Source organism: Aythya marila (genome assembly GCF_965140915.1).
Source record: "Aythya marila genome assembly, chromosome: 8".
Classification (NCBI taxonomy): domain Eukaryota; kingdom Metazoa; phylum Chordata; class Aves; order Anseriformes; family Anatidae; genus Aythya; species Aythya marila.
This window is the reverse complement of record NC_139049.1, coordinates 23,820,005-23,838,924: the sequence shown is the minus strand read 5'-3', so window position 1 is coordinate 23,838,924 and position 18,920 is coordinate 23,820,005. Positions and strand designations below refer to the sequence as shown.

Here is an 18,920-nt window from a genome sequence, read left to right as displayed (position 1 = left end):
TGCGTGGATGAGGCTTAGGTTGGAAATGAGGAGACATTTCTCCTCACAAAGAGCAGTCAGGCACTGGGACGGGTTGCCCTTAGAAATGGTGGAGTCACCATCCCTGGGGGTGTTCAAGGAAAGGTTGGATGTGGTGCTTAGGGACATGGTTTAGTGGGTGACATTGGTGGTAGGGGATGGCTGGACCAGGTGATCTTGGAGAGCTTTTCCAAACCTAATGGTTCAGTGGCAGGTGTCACTGTCAGACTGGGGCTGCAGACGGGTTTAGTGCTTTGAAACTGGGGCTGAGGCCAGGTGCGAGCTGCAGAAGGAGCCATGGCGATGCCACATGGTTTGTGCCCTTCGATTAAACCTCTTTTAATCATCTCTTCAGCCGTGCCCTTGTCCTAAACCACTTTTATCCATCTCAGTTGTTTCTCAGACCCGCTCCTGCAGAGGGCAGAGGTTTTGCTTTCACCAGGCTAAACACTTCAGAGGGACCACAAGCCTCACTTACAGGGGAGATTACACACGTAGTGGAGACTACACATACAGGGGAATCCCTCACTTATAGGAACACCCCACTTGTAGGGTAAAGAAGAGACCCCCTATCTCAGCACCGCCATCCCGTCAGAGGCGGGTCTCGAACCCGCGTCCCTCCCTCCCTCCCTCAGCGGGCTCCCCTGCGAGCGGCGGGCGGGGCGGCCCGGCGCCGCCCAATGGGAGCGCGTCTTGCTGGCGGGTGGGGGGCGCGGCGGGGCGGCAGAGCGAGCAGCCATGGCGCGGGCGGGGCGGGTGGCGGCGGCGCGGCGGGGCAGCCCCGGCGCCACCAGTACCACCAGTACCACCAGTAACATCGCCACCAGCCGCCCCCAGCAGCTCCTGTAGCCGTCGGCGGAGCTGGCGAGCCGGGGCTCGGCGGCGGCAGGCGGCGGCGGCGGCGGGGGGGCTCAGCAGGCGGTGTCCGCCCCGCCGCCCAAGAGGATGAAGAAGCGCAAGGAGCTGAACGCGCTGCTGGGGCTGGCCGCCGACGGGCGCCGCAAGAAGGCCGCCAAGAAGGGCTCCGGGCACCGGCTGCTGCGCACCGAGCCCCCCGCCTCCGACTCGGAGTCGAGCTCCCCCGAGGAGGAGGAGGAGGAGCTGGGGGGGGCGCGGGGCCGCTTCGCCAAGTGAGGGTTTGGGGTGTTGGGGGGGGTGTTAGGGGGGTGGGAGGGCTCCCCTCGGCCTGCCCGAGTGGGGTTGGGGTGTGTGGTGTGAGGGGTGGCAGTGGGGAGGGTGTTTTGGCTAGGGAAAGTGTCTGAAGTTGAATGTGAAGTTGGGGGTGCTGCCTGTCTGCCGCTGCACCCTCACTTAGAAAACCTCCCCCTGAACTCCTGTCAAGCAAAGCCTGCATGCTCTCGCCTTCCTCTAACAGAGCATTTAAAGTAAAACTTTGCCATGTACTCTTGAATGCTCACTGTCTGCTTCCTTTCTCTTACCCAGGGGAGACTATCTGCGATGCTGCAAGCTCTGTTACCCGTTATGTGCTTTTGTCATTCTTGCTGCCTGCGTGGTGGCTTGTGTTGGCTTGGTCTGGATGCAGGTAGCTCTCAAGGAGGATCTGGATGTGATAAAGGAGAAATTTCGAACTAGTAAGTATACCTTCCTATGCTATTTCACATTTGCTTTGGGCACTGGGAAGAGCTTTAGTCGCCTACCTGCTTATTCAGAGTGGGAAGGCACTAAGACAAACCCTCTGTGACTTTGAAGAGTCCTCTGAACCAAAAATAACGAGGCTGAGCGAATCTAAGGCAGGCATTATGTATTCCTGCCTGTTCACCACCTCCTGAGGAGCAGGAATGCTGGATTCAGTGGGACTTTGCTTGTACGTACGCTTTTAAAATCCTGACTTTGGGCTTCGGAGAGCTCCCTTCCAAAGCCACTGTTTAAAAAGAAATACAAAGTTCTGAAAAGCCCTGTGAAAGTAGTCTGGGGTATTTTGATGCTTCTCTCCAAATAAAATTAATGGAAAGTGATGTTCTTGTCCTGAGCTTGTTAAAAGCCTCTAATGCTGGCGGTTGTGCTACTGCAATTGAAATGTTTTTTTAGGTATTATGTTTTTTCTTGTGTGTCTTTGGAATGTTTATCTGGCTTCCATTGACTGAGTTTTGTTCAACTTTTTTGTCTTGTTACCTGTGATGTTGGGGTTGTATCATGTTGAATACTTTGAAATACATAGTTAGCGTGAAGCATTTTGCTGGGAGGTCTCAGGTTTCCTCTGTCCACGTAAGACTTCAGTCCTAAAACTGCTTCTGTAGTGCAGAGATACGACAAATAATAGGACTCACGTGTAACATGCACTTGGGTCTCTATACCTTACCTCTGGATACACGGTACATCTTGGTGCCTTATTTTAGTGGTGTTTAATATCCTATATATTGAAAAAGGCAAGGATAAGCTGAGGAGCTGTGTGATGATAGTGAAGCCTGAACTTCTTGTGGTCTGTGGATGCTTCAGGAGGGTTCAGTAGGTACGGTTTGCCTGAAGAGCATCATTATTGACTGCAGATTTTGACCTGTGGCTTTGGTCTTAATTTTGTATATAATATATATATATTATTATTTTTTTTTTTTTTGCTTAGGACATGAAAAAGACATTAAAAACAAGGCCAGAGAGTTCTTGAAATTGACTTGAAAAGTAGGAGGGTTCTAGGGCAGGAGATAAGCAGAGGGCTTGATCAGCTAATGGGGGAAGGAGATACTGAGGAAGTGTTTGCTGTTCTTTGAGGAGCTCTGTGCTGTTGGTGTCCTGGGCTTCCTGTTAGGGTGTGTAAGGTTGCTGCCAGGTGGGGAGTAGCTGCTAACCCGCTGTCTGCCAAGGTGAAATCTTCTGGCAGGCTAAAAGAAAGGCACTGCTTGTCAGGTGAACTTTTTATATTAACTGACACCGAACCCCTAAAACTAGGCTGAACTGGGGGACCCAGTTACAGGCACTGCAGTGCCTGTTTTTGTCACGTTCAGGGCAAGCCAACTGCTGCTCTTCATGGACTGATCTAATTTAAGCAATAGAATCTGCTGGCACTGAGAAGCCGTGTGTGATGACACTTGTTGGCTTTGGTGCAGTTAAGTTTCATCATTCCTGTCCTGCAGACTTCTTTGTTAAGAGGTGTTTGCTTTGAGCACGCTGTCTGACGACCACAGATGTATCTGTTGTCTCCTTACTAGCTGTGAGAGAAAACCAGTGCGTCTGGTCCTCTGCGCGGTGATAAAATAGCCCCCTACTTCCTTGTTACTGCAACAGCAGGCCTAGGAGCTGGATGAGAGTCACGTTATGAGACACAGCTTTAAAAACAGTATCGACAACAACCAAAAATAGACAGCAAGAGTAACCTGGTCCCAAAAGGTAAATTCCACTTTGGTGAAACAGGTGGGTGAACGGAGGAACAAATGTACACGAATCAGTCCTTTGGCTGCTCTGGAAAAAGTCTTCTTCCTCTGAAGGTTCATTGTTTTTTGTCTTTTTTTTCCCTGTAAGAGCAGATTCCCATGGCAGCACTTGTTCTGCCGTCCTTTGAACACACTGAGTATTGTATGAGAGCATTTTCAAAAATAAGACTTATTTGCATCTGTAGTGCGTTTGGGGTGGGGAGAAGTCATTGTAGTGTTGTTAGTAAGGGTGCTAAGAATGCATACAGTATTTAACCCTCTAGCACTGTAGAAAACTCTTAAGTGGAGTCTTGCTGCACACCATGAGAGTGGCAAAACAGGGAGTAATCTGGCTGCAAGAGCCTCTGAAACCTGAGAAGGAGACATCAGGTTGAGTGCAAGCATGAAGGTATGCAAATGCGTGATCAGCTCTGAGCCTGTTTTGGCTGTGATGTGCCTTTTAGGATCTTATTCAACCAGAAGTGTTATTTGGGTTGTGAGTGATCGGTACAGATTACTGCATACCTATAAGGGACTTTCGAACTTGTTTTAAGTGAAGTGGCTTTTAGAAAACACGTGGGTTTCCAGTTCTGTCTGTTTAGTCAACTCCTGCATGGGCCAAAAGCACTTCTGAAGGGCAGCTCCTCTGGCCCTGTATGACCCACAGGGGAATTTATTGTCGGAGCTGCCAGATGTGCACCGTATAGGTAGTGCTGCTCTCAGTAGTTATTCTGGGGTCTGAGAGATGGCAGCTTGTTGGGGAGCGCTGTGTCGCAGAGTGGAGGTGCAGGCTTTGGAGAGCTCTGTCATCTCCATCTCAAAACCTTTGCTCACTTGTTTCTCATACCTAGGGATTTAGGGTTGCTTAATAGTACTTGCAGCTAAACAGCTTAGTCACTGCAGACCTGGAAGAGCTGCATTTCTCAGGCTCACAAGAACTGGTGAGAGCCATGTTTTCCTCCTTCTGTAGTACCAAGTGCAGTAAGAACTGACTTTATTTCCAAGGCACTTGTTTATTGAGTTGTTTACCAACAGATGTTTTGCATTTTTTAAGTTGTCTTTCTGTCACATGGAAGAGCTGTAATCATGTTAATCTCTTTGGAATTCACTTCATCGTCAGCAACCCCTTTGTAGGCTTGAAAAGGGCATGGAGGTTTGTTTCACATGCCTGCTCTGCCCTGGTACTTCTGGCAGTTCTTGTTTACGTTTCTGTTACTATCTTGTGTCCCCCATGTGAAAGTAACGCAAAGTAACTGCACTAAAAAAAAGACCTGCTGAGGCGTGCTAGAGTGACAGTGCTGTTGCAAAGTGTTAAATTTAGTACGGTCTTTCTGGATTCTGTCTGCAGACATTTGCACTCCTAAAACAAAAATGAGCTGTTCCAAACAAATGCTTAAATCCGAAGTGGCAGTAAGCTCCTGCAGAAACTGTTACTGCTGCCTTTGACTGTTGCAGACGTTGTTCCTTGCAATTTGTTTCTTGCTTATTCAACATTGTTTACCTGGACTTCTGTTGATTAAATTTATTTTTTTCCTTTGTTTAGTGGAATCTAATCAAAAGACGTCATTCCAAGAAATTCCTAAACTCAATGAGGATTTGGTGCAGAAGCAAAAGCAGCTAGAACAAATTGAGACTGGAGAGCTGGGGCTAAGTAAAATTTGGATAAATATCACGGAGATCAATAAACAGGTGAGAAGAATCACTTTATCTCTAAACCTGCTAGCAGAAAAAATGCTTGGGTGTTTATGTAACTAAGAGCAGTGGTGAGCTGTTCTCCAAGGACTTCTGTGACCAGATGCCAAACTTTTATTTTTCAAGTTGAAATAACGTATTCTTAAACAAAAGAAGGTAGAACATCCAGTTGGACTGGAGACTTGTTGCAAAAAGGAAGAATTATGCAACTGGTGGGAAGGCTTGAGGAGGAATTTCAGGAAACCTAAGAACTGTACAGTTCTTATTTTCTTGCCAAATAACCGTGATGTTTACGAAGAGAGATTTGACACTTCAAATTTAAGGAGAGTATCTGCAAACATTTCATGTGCATAGAGTGAAGTTAGCCTGAATCAGTGCTAGTTTCGTGCTGCTACAAAGGAAGTACTGATGTCTCGTGAATGTAAAATCTGCTAATACACACTTGGAGCCTGAGCTGGTGTAAATCTTAGCCCTGTTTACTGTGATAGAACTAAGCCACTTAACAGAAAGCTGTTTCCTCAGCTGATGTATTAGCTCATGCTTCAAGCAAAGCATCCAGCAAGACTTTTACTGAAATTCTTGCCTTGGAGGGTAAAAGTTTGTAGCTGCTCACAGTTAGTGGTATCCAGAGGTGCGTGTGGGGTGGCCCTCTCTGATGCTGGGGCTTTGGGTTAAGTTTTAAAGACACTTGAGGTGCCTGCTTGGATTCGTTTATTTGCAGTCCCGTGCAGTGGTTGAGTGCTTATGGGGGGCATTTAAATACATTTGAAAACTTGACTCGCTTTCTTTAGCATCTGACAATATATGTTATCCACAGATGTTTGGGTGCCTCGTTGGACTTTTGAAAGGCAATTATTATCTGCACCTGGATGTTAAAGCCACCCGGGACATGGTTCCTGCTGGCCCTCAAGTTTCTTCAGGGTCTGGTTCCAGTCTCAGCCAGAACTCAGTTATTGTTTTTTCCGTGAATTGTTGGGATACACTGTTGGGAATTATTTCAGCCAACATTCACAGCTGTGGAGCTAGAGACTCTCTAGGCCAGCTGGTCAAGGTTGGCCTATTATAAAACTAGGGTCTTGCCCCTTTTCTCATCTTGCAAGACAACTTTAATTTTTAACTAGAAGAAAGTGTGTTTTATCTGTTCTTTCTCACTGTCAAGTATGAGAAAAATGATTCTTCATTTGTTTCAACTACTTTTGGCTACAAACTGATGTTGAAGTGCTATTCGTAATTAATGACCAGCTTGTAGGTGTTTGTAATTTGACAGCGTTTTGTGTGGGATGAAAAATTAACTTGAAGACTTGTAAAATCACTTGTAATCTGGGTAAGAGAATTGACAGAAACCACTTCTGCAGCAGAAGGTTTGAGTGATACGTGCAAATTCTTTGCCCAGCGCTCATTTAGAGAAGTTGCATGGCTTTACTGGGTTTTGCTGGGCAGGTTTGTGATTGCTAAATGCAGAAGTAGGTGTCTGCTTCCTCTACGTGAAGGTTTCTTGTGCAAGATATAAATAAAAAAAACTTTCTTGGGCAACAACCTGTCCCTAAGGGGCTGAGTATAAAATGGGCAGGCGGTACCATACGTTTTTCATTCAGTTCAAAATATTTTGCTTCTGTTGCAAGAGGCAGGAGACTTTTCATATAGCCTAAGCAGAACCTCTGTCCTAGAGACCAGGGTGTTTTGTGTGTGTATGTGTACGTATCTTTTTCTTGTGTCTTATGTTTTGGTGTTACAACTTAAGCCATTAGTATTGGGAAAGGTCAGAATCAGGATTATGTTGGCTGATTGCAAATATTCCTCTTTGTTTTTAGATTTCCCTATTGACCTCAACAGTAAATCATCTCAAAACCAACATAAAGTCCGCTTCTGATCTGATTTATCTTCCAGTCACAGTAGAGAAACTTCAGAAGGCAAGTACTGTACATGTGGCTATCGCTGAATGCGTTGTGCACTGCTGTGCTGCAGCAAGGCTGTTGGGGACAGCAGTAACAATGGGAGCTACAAGAATTGCTTGTGTGAAATAGTGGCTTCTCTGTTGTTTTTAAATTGTGGTTCACATAGTTGATAGACTATGGTCCTAAGGTGATGTATGGCAGATTTTTTTTTTTTTTTTTTTAAATAAGGATTTGGCTCTCCCTTTTTGGAGATGTGTGTTTCTGGCTGTATTATGTGCTCACTTCTTTACCTTGGAGGTTGCTTTCCTTCAGGTTGCTAATCTTTCTAATCTTGTTTAAGACACTTGCAAAAAGTCTGTCTGCAGCTTTACGATGGTGGTTGCAAGTAGGAAGGGAGTTTGACTTTTTTTTTTTTTTAATAAGAAATAGAAATTCATTGCTTTCTAGAAACAGTCCTGCTAATGAGCAATACAGTACTACATCTGTCTCTGTGTTCGGTCTTGAGGCAGGCAGAAGGGCGCAGTGTGCCTGGAACAGTGGCGTGGGAGCTTTCTTGGTGTTCAGCAGTTCAGTACTTGCACAGTAAAACATACATTGTACTGAGATTTTTTTTTTGACAATTCCTTGAAAGGCGTGCCCAAATGGGTGACACAGGCTTACTTATGAAGTGACCTCTGTTAATACAGTGTCTTACTGTGTGCCTTAGCTGAGCCCTATTTTCCAAAGAACTGGCTTGTTCGTTTTGGTAAAAAGAAAGGTTTGTTGAAACTTTCCCAGGTCTTCCGTGGCAGTTCTGTTATTTAGAAATAAGTATTTATATCGGGCTAACAGCTAATGTCAGTCCAGTTCTCGTTGTAGCTTTTATGGGTTTCCACTTCTCCTTATGTCCTATCCCTACAAAGTTCATGCATAATCAGCAAGCTGGTCATATGCAAAATAATTAGTGTGGTTTGGCTGCTCAGTTCTGCTAGGAGTTCTTTTTCCGGGGGGAATATAAAGCTGTTCCTAATCTGCTGGTAGGAGCACGCTGGATTTTCACGGCGTTATGTCAGAAGTCGTAAAGAAGTGCTTAGAGTGTAGAACCCACACCTAATTATGTAATAACCTTGGTGTGATCTTGCTGCCTTCACTGCAGTACTGTCAGGACAAACTGTTAGGGCCGGCAGGTCTCGGCTTGCAGCGAGCTGCTGAACAGCAGAGCTTCTTGTTGAAATAACCCCACGTTTGGTCACACTCCGTGGAAAATCAAAGATCTTGCATACGGTGCTGGGAACTGTCAGGGTTCATTTCAGTCTCGGCTGCTGAGTTGAAGTAAGGTGCTAGATCTGGCATCTGTTTTCTCTTCTCTCTTGGTGCCATCTTGCTTGCATGTACATTTCAGAAGGCTGATGTTATAAAAACCAAGCTGGAATCCTTCTAGAAAGTATGTTTTGAGCTTAGAAAACTATTCTGCGGTTTAAATACAACAATTTTAATGTTTTTTTCCAGTGTCATGTTAATGAAGAGCAATGGTTTTCAAAACTCAGGCTTCTTTTAGACCTCTGGCTGTGTGCATGCTGCAGCACCTTCTGTCAGACAGGAGAACTTCAGTGGGTATAGGTGGGTGGCCTGGCTTTTGATAGGTCTAGAGAAAATGTCTTGCTCAACTGCCTGTTGCAATCCACTGTGTTTGGAATCACCTGCCTTTTATCTTTTTTTTTTTTTGAAGAAAGGGCTGCTATTGGAATTAAATTTATCTTTTTTAAGCCCTCTTTCATCAAATCATCCTGCAAACAGGGAGCTGCCTGCTGGTGTTAGTCCTGAAGGGTTGCTGAGGGAGTTGCTCTTGTGCAGGGGCTTGTGTTCAGACTGATGAAAGGTGCTAAGAGTGTTCTGAGGTCCTCTAGGGCAGGGAGATTGTTCAGACTTGAAAAAGAAAGAGGTGGAGGAAGGTTTGTGTGGATATCATTTGGATACACTCTGGGTAGCCACAGGGTCACACATGTGCTATAAGAACTTGTGAATGAAATGGGCTCATAGGGAGAGGGGGTTTTAGATGGGTTTTATTTGTTTTGATCATTGAAGAAAGTATTCAAAATGGAACGAGAAGCACATGGGAGAGCTCTGTCCTATTAAGTCTGTGTTCGTGTCTTACCTGAGACTTTGACTCCCATAGCAGCTGTGCCACCAGCTAGTAAAACACCAGTGCAGAAGCAGAGGTGGCTGTCACAGCACACTGGCTGTACCTGTTGTATTCATGGGGGCTTTCCTGATGCTTCAGAGCTGTTCTTTCATTTTAAAAAAGCAATATTTGGAAATGTAGTCAGCAGCTTCTGGCAGACCAGTTTTGCAGCGCATGACGTGTCTGACAGGTAGGCCTGAAAGTCAATTAAGGCAGGGTAAACAGATGATGTCAGCATCCTTGTGTTTAATACAAATACTCCATGCAGAGAGGAAGACAGATTTCTTCATCTCAGGACTTTTTTAATGCCAGAACCTTTGCATTGCTCTGGGAGTAATAAGCCTGTAATTTTGGCCTTCTAGCTTAAGTCGTGGTATAGGGTGTGTGTGCATTTTACTGGCCTTGAGATGCCCTGGGTATGGTTTGCTGTTTTGCCTGCGAAGGAAGTTCTGCATCCTCCAAACTTGACTGCCTGTTTTTGTGGCAGCCTGCCTGCTATTTCATTAACAAACATTGTGTTTAGCAAATGGAAACGTTGGAACAATGCAGCTGAGGAAGGCTGAGATTTTTGTCTGCTCCTTTCTTCCAGACTGTGGCCAACATAGGTAGCACTCTTACCAGTGTTTCTCATGATGTTGAAAACATACAGACAGCTATTGAAGAGTACAAGAAATCCATAGAAATACTCCAGAATGATGTGGTAAGAAAATGCACTGATTTAACTCTGTGTAAAGATTACCTGCTTAATATAAAACAAGCCTAAGAACTCCAAGTTCTTATTCTACATCTTTGAAACGCTTTCTAGGTCTCGGTAGGTGCAGGTTGATAAATTAATATACTGATCTTGTTATCCTGAGTAGCATCTCCTATATGGTCCCAAGTGTGTGTTTTTCTAGAGCCAGAATAGTTGCTTCCTACTCTATTTTCTGTCCTGCAGATTTTTACTTGCTGCTACACACATGTGGAGCCTTGGGAATCTTTCCTGCTGTGTGATACAGAGTACTGCTCATGGTGTAACTCTCTGCACCATGTCTTAAGAATGGTATGGTGAAAGTGTTGAGACAGTTTGCTGGTTGAATTAAGGATGTGTGTGAGAATGAAATTACTGACCATCTTCACCAGAAACTGTTTGCTGTATTTATACTGACCTCTCTTGCTTGGGGTTAATCTAGTGGAAAGAGTCAACAAATATTTTTCCAGTTAGAATACAATACAGCATTGCTTTGAATAAGGTTTTTTTTCCTCTAAATATTCTCATTAGACACCTTTTGAAACTTAATCTAGATAGTGGGTACTACAGAAACTTTATAGGTGTAGCCTGTGTAGAAGTGGTGAAATGTGTATCGTAATACTATGTTAAAGGAGAATACGTAATTTGTTTAATAACAAACAAACAAAAACAACCCCAAACCTATACTAGGATCCTCGGTATTTAAAAGAGAAAACTGTATTAGTCTGGTTAAGATACTGCTTGCACGAGTGACACTAATTATAAAAAAAAAAAAAAAATCTTTACCTACATTCTGCCAGTTCTTAAAAGCTTTGTGTTTTCTGTGAGCTTGTGGTAACATAATTTTCTGCTTTTTTTTCCTTAGAAGGAATTGAAACAGATAACTTCATTTCCTTCCACTGCTCTGCCAAGGACTGAGAGAAATCAGACAGAAAATTGCAAACAGGTACTTTTCTCCCTTGCGTTTTGAATATTGGTACAAGTGGTACTTTTTTGTGTGTTTTACAATATCTTAGTGAAAAAAGTATGGTTTTATGAAGGCAAAATACAGATGGCATAATTCAAAACCAAGTATAAGATAACTTTACTGTAGTTTGTTCTGTGCATGTGCAAACAGTAAAGTGTTCTAGCCTGAGAGTACCTTTTTTCTTTTTCTTTTGGTTTGTTTTAACTGGGTGAGGAGTAGAATGTCTGAAACGGAATATCAAACAAGTTACCGTGTACTTTGCTCACGTAAATTTAAACGATTTAAAGGCTTTTTATTGAATGGATTTTATGGCAGGTACTTGCCAATCTGAGCAAATCTGGGAGTGGCGTGTGTTGAGTCACCCTGAATGTAATGAAGTGTGGAAAGTGGGGATTAAAAAAAGAAAAAGGTGATTAGTTAAAATGGCCTCTAATGGAATTACTGCATTTATTTGTATTTAATATAATTATTATATTCCTCAAAACTGAATCTTATGTACAAATACCTGCTTCCTAGAGTGACCCTCTGGCTACCCAGAGTATATCCAAAAATAATTGGTGTAGTTACCAGGCTTGCTCTGGAAAACTGGATGAATAGGCTTTGTGTGTTTGCTGGCACAGCTGAATTGATTACATGAGCAACAAAGAGGTTAGCCCTGAGGAAAATCTCAGCTTCAAACTTTGAAAGCTGGAACAACTTTCTGGAAGCTTCCAGTTGAATGTTTTCAGCCATTCTGTGGAGAGCCAGCCTGAAGTCTTCCCGGTTAAACTGGGTCAGTCACCGTGTTGTTAATAGCAGGAGTGCTGCAGAAGCGAAGTAAACTGACATGTTCTGGCTTTTTTATATTTCAGGAAAGCCAGTCACTCCATGCAGCTTTGGAGGAGCTAAATAATTCTGTAGTGGCGTACCAGAAGTTGAATGACATCAAGCTTCTAAATGTGGATTCAGCCATTGGTAACCTCAGCCGGAGGGTTACGCTGTTGGAAAACTCTCCCTTTGCTGTGAACAAACTGGACAAAAGAGACAACTTGTCTACCAGTGCGGTAAGTGCAACCATGGGTGTCTGTTAATTTCAGTTCTCTCTACACAGTGCATTTATAACTTTTTGAGGCCCAACTGAAGAAGTGAGAGTAATACTTAAGAGGCTTAGGATTTCATTTAAAACAAAAAAAAAGGAGTTTGATTATCTGATCATAAATATGTAACTTAATGACCACTTCGAAGAAACTCCTATCTTCTTTCCTTCATAATCTGCAGGAGAATATCCTAAACATTCTGATGTTTAAGACTTAGAATCCCATCCCATTAAGTAACTCAAACCTTTTTAACTGTTAGGGCAAGCCTCTCCAATGCATAGGGCATCTGTCAAGACCACCAGGTAGTTAGGTGGGCTTCTGGATTGTTCAGCAGTACTTAAATGTGCTCAAAAAAGCATTTAAATATGTTCACAAATCTTTCCAGTCCTTTCTGAAGGCTGTTCCAAGTCCAGACTCTAAGAACATGTTTTGTATACTTAACAGCAAGAAACATGCTGACATTGCTGTGGTAAATTATATAATTCACTGTCTCGATATTTATTCTAGCTTGTACTTGTCCTGTTTTCATCCTGCTTTGTGCCTGGCATATTTGAAGGAAAGAAACTTTATTATAGAAAATTAACATTAATTAAGTACGTGCATATACTCAGCTCCCCTTCATTTTCACTCTAGGGAAATGATACAACTACCTCTCTAAAAGTGGAAAATGAAGATCAACTAGATAATGAAACACATTCAAATAAAGAACTGAAGGTAAAGTAAGGAAACGCAAACTATACTGGGTTAGTAGACCCTGTCATTGTTTTAAAATCATGTTTTAAATGAGACTTGAGAAAAGATCTGCAAGTAGGCTTATCTGATCCAGTTTCTTCTAAAAGTACAGTGTGGAAGGACAGTTTACACACCCCATTTTGGGGGCAGGAAGTGAATTAGGATGGAAGAAAAGTTGTGATAGTTTTAAGTTTTGTTGTTCTGACTATGGGATAACACAGCAGAACTGCTGTAATATCCTTTCGTGCAGCTGAAGTCGCTGGAAGTTCAGACCATGGTCCAGTGCAGTGAGGGATTTTTGGCAGCTGGCTCAGTTTGAGTTCCCATGGTCATGCCCTCAGGAAAGTTGTCCCAGCTATTCTGGGTTCACACTCTAAGTGGTGTTATGACGTTTTTCCATGTGTAAAAACTTGGGCTATGTTTATCCTCAATAAACATAGTGCATCATAGGGGAAATCATGAAAAGGTGAGAGGAGGGAATTCAAGAAGACAGTGCAGAGCTGCCCAGGCCTGCACAGTCCCTGTTTGTTTTCTAACTTCAGAGCTGCAATTTCAGGAGCTAACAGCCAGAATTTGACTTAGAGGAACTTTGTACTAGTGAAGTTCACATACTGATGAAAGTCTTCTCTCAATAATGATCAAATAACTGACTGTGAGCAAGTTTAACAGACCTAACTGAATGGCCAAGCTGTGGGTTAGGGATGATGGGTAGTGTTGAAGTTACTTTCCATGTTCTGGCAAGAAGGCAGATGAGTGAACTGACTATGCTGTCGTATCAGGCTTGGATTGCTGTGAACTCAACCTGTAATCGAGAATTTTATCATAAGAGATCCAAACTAAAAAACGTGATGGTTGACAGTGATATAGTAATTCCTACCCAACAGTAGTCAGTGCTGCAAACAAACATTTGAAACAACAATGTCATTCAATTAATGTATAAACGTTCATCCCAAGTACATTTGTTGACTTTCCATATTATCATCTGTGAGTATCTTACTCATTTGTATAAGAAATATAGAAATGTCACATTCTTTTGAAATTGGTGTCTGCAAAATACTTGCCTATGTTTTGGGTTGAGTTCCTGATTCTATTTCTTTTTATAGAACATGTAAATTTACTCCTTAAATCTTTCCATAGCTTTTTTTTTTTTAATGATAGTGCTTTTCCAGGCTGATCAAGTTTTTAAATGATTAAGTCAATAAGTCATTCAAAAGTACTTGGATATTTTAAGTGAATTCTTGTTCTGATCTCCTGTCTATTGAAGGGGGTGCTTTTTAAGAAAATTATTTTCAACATGTGCAGGAACCAGGAACCAGAGATTCTCAGGTATTAAAACTAAGAGAGAAGCTTCAGATGATCAGTGCTCTCACAAACAAGCCAGAAAATGACCGTCCCAATGAGGCATCAAAAAATGGTAAGAATGTTGTACAAGAGTAATCCATAAAGGTTAAGGTTCCCTGTGTAATTAAAATAATAAGTAATGAAGGTGAATAAGTTTCACAGCTTTCTAAAGATTTTTTGGTGAAGGTGAGTTCAGTCGGGCAGAAAATAGCTCTAAGACGTAGAAAATGACACGTGAATACAAAAGTTTCCTTAGCAACTTTCCAACAATTGCTATTAGGGAAGTAGACAATGATACATCCCCAGAGAGGGGAGGAGAAGGTAAAAGCAGCTCAGGTGGGCTGGTGCAGATTGAATTACTGAAGTTTCTTCATCGCTTTCAGAACAGGAAGTAGAAAGCATTTGCCAGCCAGTCATTCTGTGTTTGAGGTTTACAAATACATATCCACAAGTACAGCATGAAAGGTTAAGGCTGTATAACTGTTTAAAAATAAGCCTTCATTCCTTCTGTTCTTCTTTTGGTAAAAGTGGATAACACTACTATATCCTGAAATAATTTTGCACTATTCTTAGCCCATATTCTTAGCATCTGTGATGTAAAAAAATCTTTGAATTGGTTCTGCTGGATTTTTCCTGTTTTGTTTCTGCTGACTAAATCTGTGGAATTAGTAAGACTAACAGAAATTGTTTTGCAACAGTTGAAAGTAGTTTGAGTACTACGGCAAAGCCCACAGACCTTTCAAGGCTGGCTTCAAGGTCAGCTGATGACAACACAGAGAAGAACGGACAGCTGAGACATCTGTCCTTGCCAGGAATTTCCAGCATAGAAGGTGTGTCCTCTCTAGGCTGACCTTTTCTTTTCGTAAATATTTCATATGAATGTTCAGGAGACATTAGGTGTAGCTGGATTTATGTTAGTGTCTGGACAATCTGGGAGAAATTTGGTCAAGTTGAAAAGGTTGAAAACCACAAAGAGAAGAGAATAGCATATTAAAAAAAATGGGGATTTAAGCAGGAGTGTGCATTAAGGTCAGTGATGTGTTCTGAGTGCCAAAGTACTGTGCCAAGTGCCCAACAGATTGGGAGAGCAGTCAAGGGCAGAGCTAGGGTGCTGAAGGAAAACGAAGTAGGTGTGAATGCGTATGTTGTTTTCTTTTCTTTTTCCTCTTCGATTCTTTTTTTTTTTTCCTTTAAGAGAATGCTGCCTGGTGGAATGAATGGCTTCTGGATCTCGCTGTTCAATCTCTTCAGCCACTGAAAGGGCATTGCTTTGCTTCAGGAAATGAATAGACACTTTTCCCTTTATATGATCTGTGCTGTTGGTATAGCAACAGTCATTCAGAGCTTGCTTTTGTGGAAGATAACTGCATCTCTGTGCAGTGGGTAATGGTAGAATGGGCTATTAGCTGAGGCTAGAAATAGGGATTTTTTAAAAAAGACTTACTGTAATTTAATTCAGAAATGTTGATGTTCATGCTTTTTACTTCTGAACTGTTACTGACAGCTTATGACAATACAGAAGGCAAGCTGTGTATTTGGGGATGCTTTACTTAATTACTAGGTAGTAACACATAATGTAGTAAAACTGGAAGAGTAACTTACACAGTATTTCCCTGTACTTCAAAGAATTACTTCTAAATCATTGTTCTCTTTGCAGATCTTCAGAAATTGTTTGAAAAAGCACCTGAAGATGCTGATGGGAAACTGTCGTTTGAAGATCTTCAAAAGCTGCTTGGCTCTACAGCCCAAGAGTCAGAGATCTTTAAGAAATTTGACACAGATGGAGATGAGAAATACTCATTACAAGAACTGAGATTAGCTTTAGGTATATAGGAGAGAGATATATATATATTTAGAAATGTGATATTGATGGACGCTACTGTAGCTAAAGGAAACTACGGGATATGAAAAAAACTGTCTGCACTTTCCCAGTGTTTTACTGATCTTTGGAGCGAAATTACTGTACACATTGCCACCTATTTTTTTTTTTTTTTTTTTTGCTTTCATTGAAAACAAATTACAAGTTTAGATGTCGACAGGACATAATATTGGGACTGTTAAAATCCAGAAAATTCCCACACTTGTTTAGAAGCATTTGTTGGTCATTCTTTCCGAGGGAGTTCTTGATTTTTAATTTAAAATACAAAAATAAAACTATGGTTTTATATTTCACTGAAATTTGCCTTAAATTAGAGAGTTGCACTTTATGTAAAGCAGAAAGAAATCTGTCTTGTAAAGATGGGCTTTCTCTGCTTGTAAATATTTGGAATAGAGTAAATTATGCATATTTAAGGGGAGGTTTGTGTCAGGGGCTGCGTTGGTAGTAAACTTTATAATGAGAGATTTGACTAAAAGGGGTGGTTGAGAACTTCAATTAAAATTCTAGTTTTGACTAAGTGTATCCATGAATGAGTTTGGACTCACGCAGAGGAAGGGAGGAGTGGTAACCTATGCCCATCTGTAGCAGGACTTATTTTCAGAGGGAAGAGTTGAATGTGTTTTTATATCATGAGCCTACAGGAGCAATTGCCTACCAAGTGCTTGGGTTTTCACTTCAGCATTCTTTTTAGCTTTGCTGTATTGTGTCCAGATTACACTTTGTGAGATGAGCCTATCTTTGTTTTGTTTTGTTTTTTAAAAAAAGCTACTGAATAACAGATACCTAAGAGGTAAAAATCTACAATGCAGCCTGCTGAGTAGCACCTGAATAGTTCATACTCCTGCACGCTGTGCAGGGTGCAGTCAGAGGAGTGTTGAGTCTCGATGAGTGGTCACCAGAGATCTTGTGAATGAGGTTGCCTGTGCTGTGGCTTCTTTCACCTGCTGTTGGTGGGGTCACTGATGAAGAGCCCTGAGTGAGGCTCCTTGCCAGTATGATTGTGAGTAGGTGGGAGTGGCCTGGAGGAGAACTTGTGGGTTGTTTTCTGTCTAATGTGCTTGTGATTGCTTCTTGGTACCTAACTTTTGTCTCTGTCAAAAAAGGATGCACGAGGCAGGAAAGGATTGTGTAATCACATCAATGCTCTCTACTGATGAGTGCTTTTTAAATGAGGTTTCACTAGATTAGAGGAATTTAAGGGCGTGTTTATACTAGTGGATCTAAACACTATAGTGGATCTAAACACTAAGTGTGTTTAAAACCTTCCTGAATGTAAAAAAATAAAATAAAATAAAATAAAATAAATGCAGAAGGGATTCTTTTGCAGGCCAGGTCAGGGCCAAATCAGGTGATTTTGCTGACAGTATCACTGATCTTGTTGGGAGTGTTTTTGCATGATTAGTGAATTGAAATTACCCACCTCACAGAAACATCAGTTTATGTGGAAGTCAGTTGATAACTGTTGAATTTTGTGCAACTTTGGATTGGATGTTTATAGTTTTATTAATAATTGTATTCTGGAAGTATGTATCAGTGAAGGAATGCGCAAAATGAAACCCTTTCATTCATTGCTTAGGCTTCTTTCACTGTTGCTCTTCTGTCCTATTTGGGTAATGCAGATGTGACCCGCTAAGGAGATGCTTTTGATGTGACATTTTAAAACACAGTATTTAAAAACAGATTAAAACCAACCAACCTTGGCTTTAAGAGGACAAGAAGCTAATACCTGCTTCTTGCAGCTTCCCATACTCTTTTATACACTTACATATAATTCCTTAACCAAATAATAAAAGGAGCAATAAAATGTAACCATTCTGGTATTTTATTTGTACATAGTGTATCATAGCCATATGCCAGAGTTTGCAAAATATTTTTGGAAGTTTGATTTGTATGAAAACTACCTTAAAATATAAGGGATTATTGCACTGCCATGTGGATCTACCAGTGTTTTGTTTTGATACAGTCTGCTTTACTTTTGGAAGGCTTTTCAGCAGCAATAGTGAAATTTGTCAGCTGAGCTTGCCTTGAGAATAGCGTGTGCTGCTCCAGACACTGGTGTCTTGTGTCCGTGGCCAGGGAACTGACTTGCAATTGATGAGCGATTGGTGTTCAGGCACAGCTGTTCAGTGGTGCTGCTTAACTTGCATGTCAAGAGCATGGTCAGTTGCTAATTGCTGTAGTCACTGCAGTCTGGGATGGACTTGTGCTTTGAGTTTAATGAATCATCATCATCTGGGAGTGCAGCAGTAGCTTTTGCTCGACCTAGCCTAGCCGGCAGCTCTTTGTTGCAGCCTCAGAGTGCGGTGCCGTGATCCCTTCAGGTTTTATGCCATGCCTTCGGTCTCTATCCCGCATGCTTCTCGCTGCAGGGTTCTCTGCTCTCATGTGTTTGTGCTGCAGAGGGCACAGAAGTCAGGGACAAAGAATATACCTGCCTGGATCCGTGCTGGCAGCGAGGAGCAGGTGGAATGTTTGTGGCTTCGTGTTGTGGTCCTGGGAGCCCCCAAACCTTTGCCCTGCAGCAAGTGCTGGAGGGACAAGGGCTGAAATCATGAGGTGATGTGATGGCAGTGGGCACGGTAGGGATAATTTAAGACTCTAGGGGGTGAGCAGGAGACGTGACTGTGTTGGATGGTCCGATGGGCTCGGGGTGCTGTGACAAGCGTGTCCCTGTCCTGGCACAGGGCATGGCATGGGATGAGGCTGGCAGTGCTGGGGGGCAGGCTGCTCCCAGGTGAGATGCTCTGTGACACTCGTTCTCATTTCCAGCTTGTATTCCTTCTATATTTTCGGCGACTCCTGTGTCGGGACCACTTTGTACCTTCCCTTTGCCCAGTTTCCCTGCTGTCCTGTACCCCTGTCGGAACCATGTAGCGGCTTCACCGCTCCGCGCGCGAGCTGACTGGAACCCCACACCCGTTCCCGTGTGCCGCGGCTTTCCGATTTACCTCAATAAAAGCTCATTTTTTTTGTTTGTATTTTTTTTTTTTTTTTTTTAACCTGCGTGTCTCCTCTCCCGGCTTCGGCGGCGCTGCCCCTCAGCGGAACGCAGCGGCGCGGCATG

General features: G+C 42.6%; 1 protein-coding gene across 4 annotated transcripts; it reads left to right on the top strand.

Annotated features, from left to right (window-relative positions):
* Positions 1-740: 740 nt before the first annotated feature.
* EFCAB14 (EF-hand calcium binding domain 14) lies at positions 741-18,834 on the top strand. Of its 4 annotated transcripts, XM_082766348.1 has the most exons (12): positions 743-1,148; positions 1,462-1,610; positions 4,927-5,072; positions 6,887-6,985; positions 9,721-9,831; positions 10,069-10,173; positions 10,727-10,807; positions 11,680-11,871; positions 12,538-12,618; positions 13,939-14,050; positions 14,676-14,807; positions 15,635-18,834. In XM_082766348.1, exons 1-12 carry the CDS (start codon positions 964-966, stop codon positions 15,808-15,810), a joined length of 1,569 nt encoding a protein of 522 aa, XP_082622474.1. In that variant the 5' UTR covers positions 743-963; the 3' UTR covers positions 15,811-18,834. The 4 variants fall into 4 exon arrangements, with proteins under 4 accessions (XP_082622477.1, XP_082622474.1, XP_082622476.1 ...); XM_082766351.1 differs by lacking the exon at positions 14,676-14,807 and having other exon boundaries at positions 741-1,148; XM_082766350.1 differs by lacking the exon at positions 10,069-10,173 and having other exon boundaries at positions 744-1,148; positions 10,730-10,807.
* The last annotated feature ends 86 nt before the right edge of the window (positions 18,835-18,920 follow it).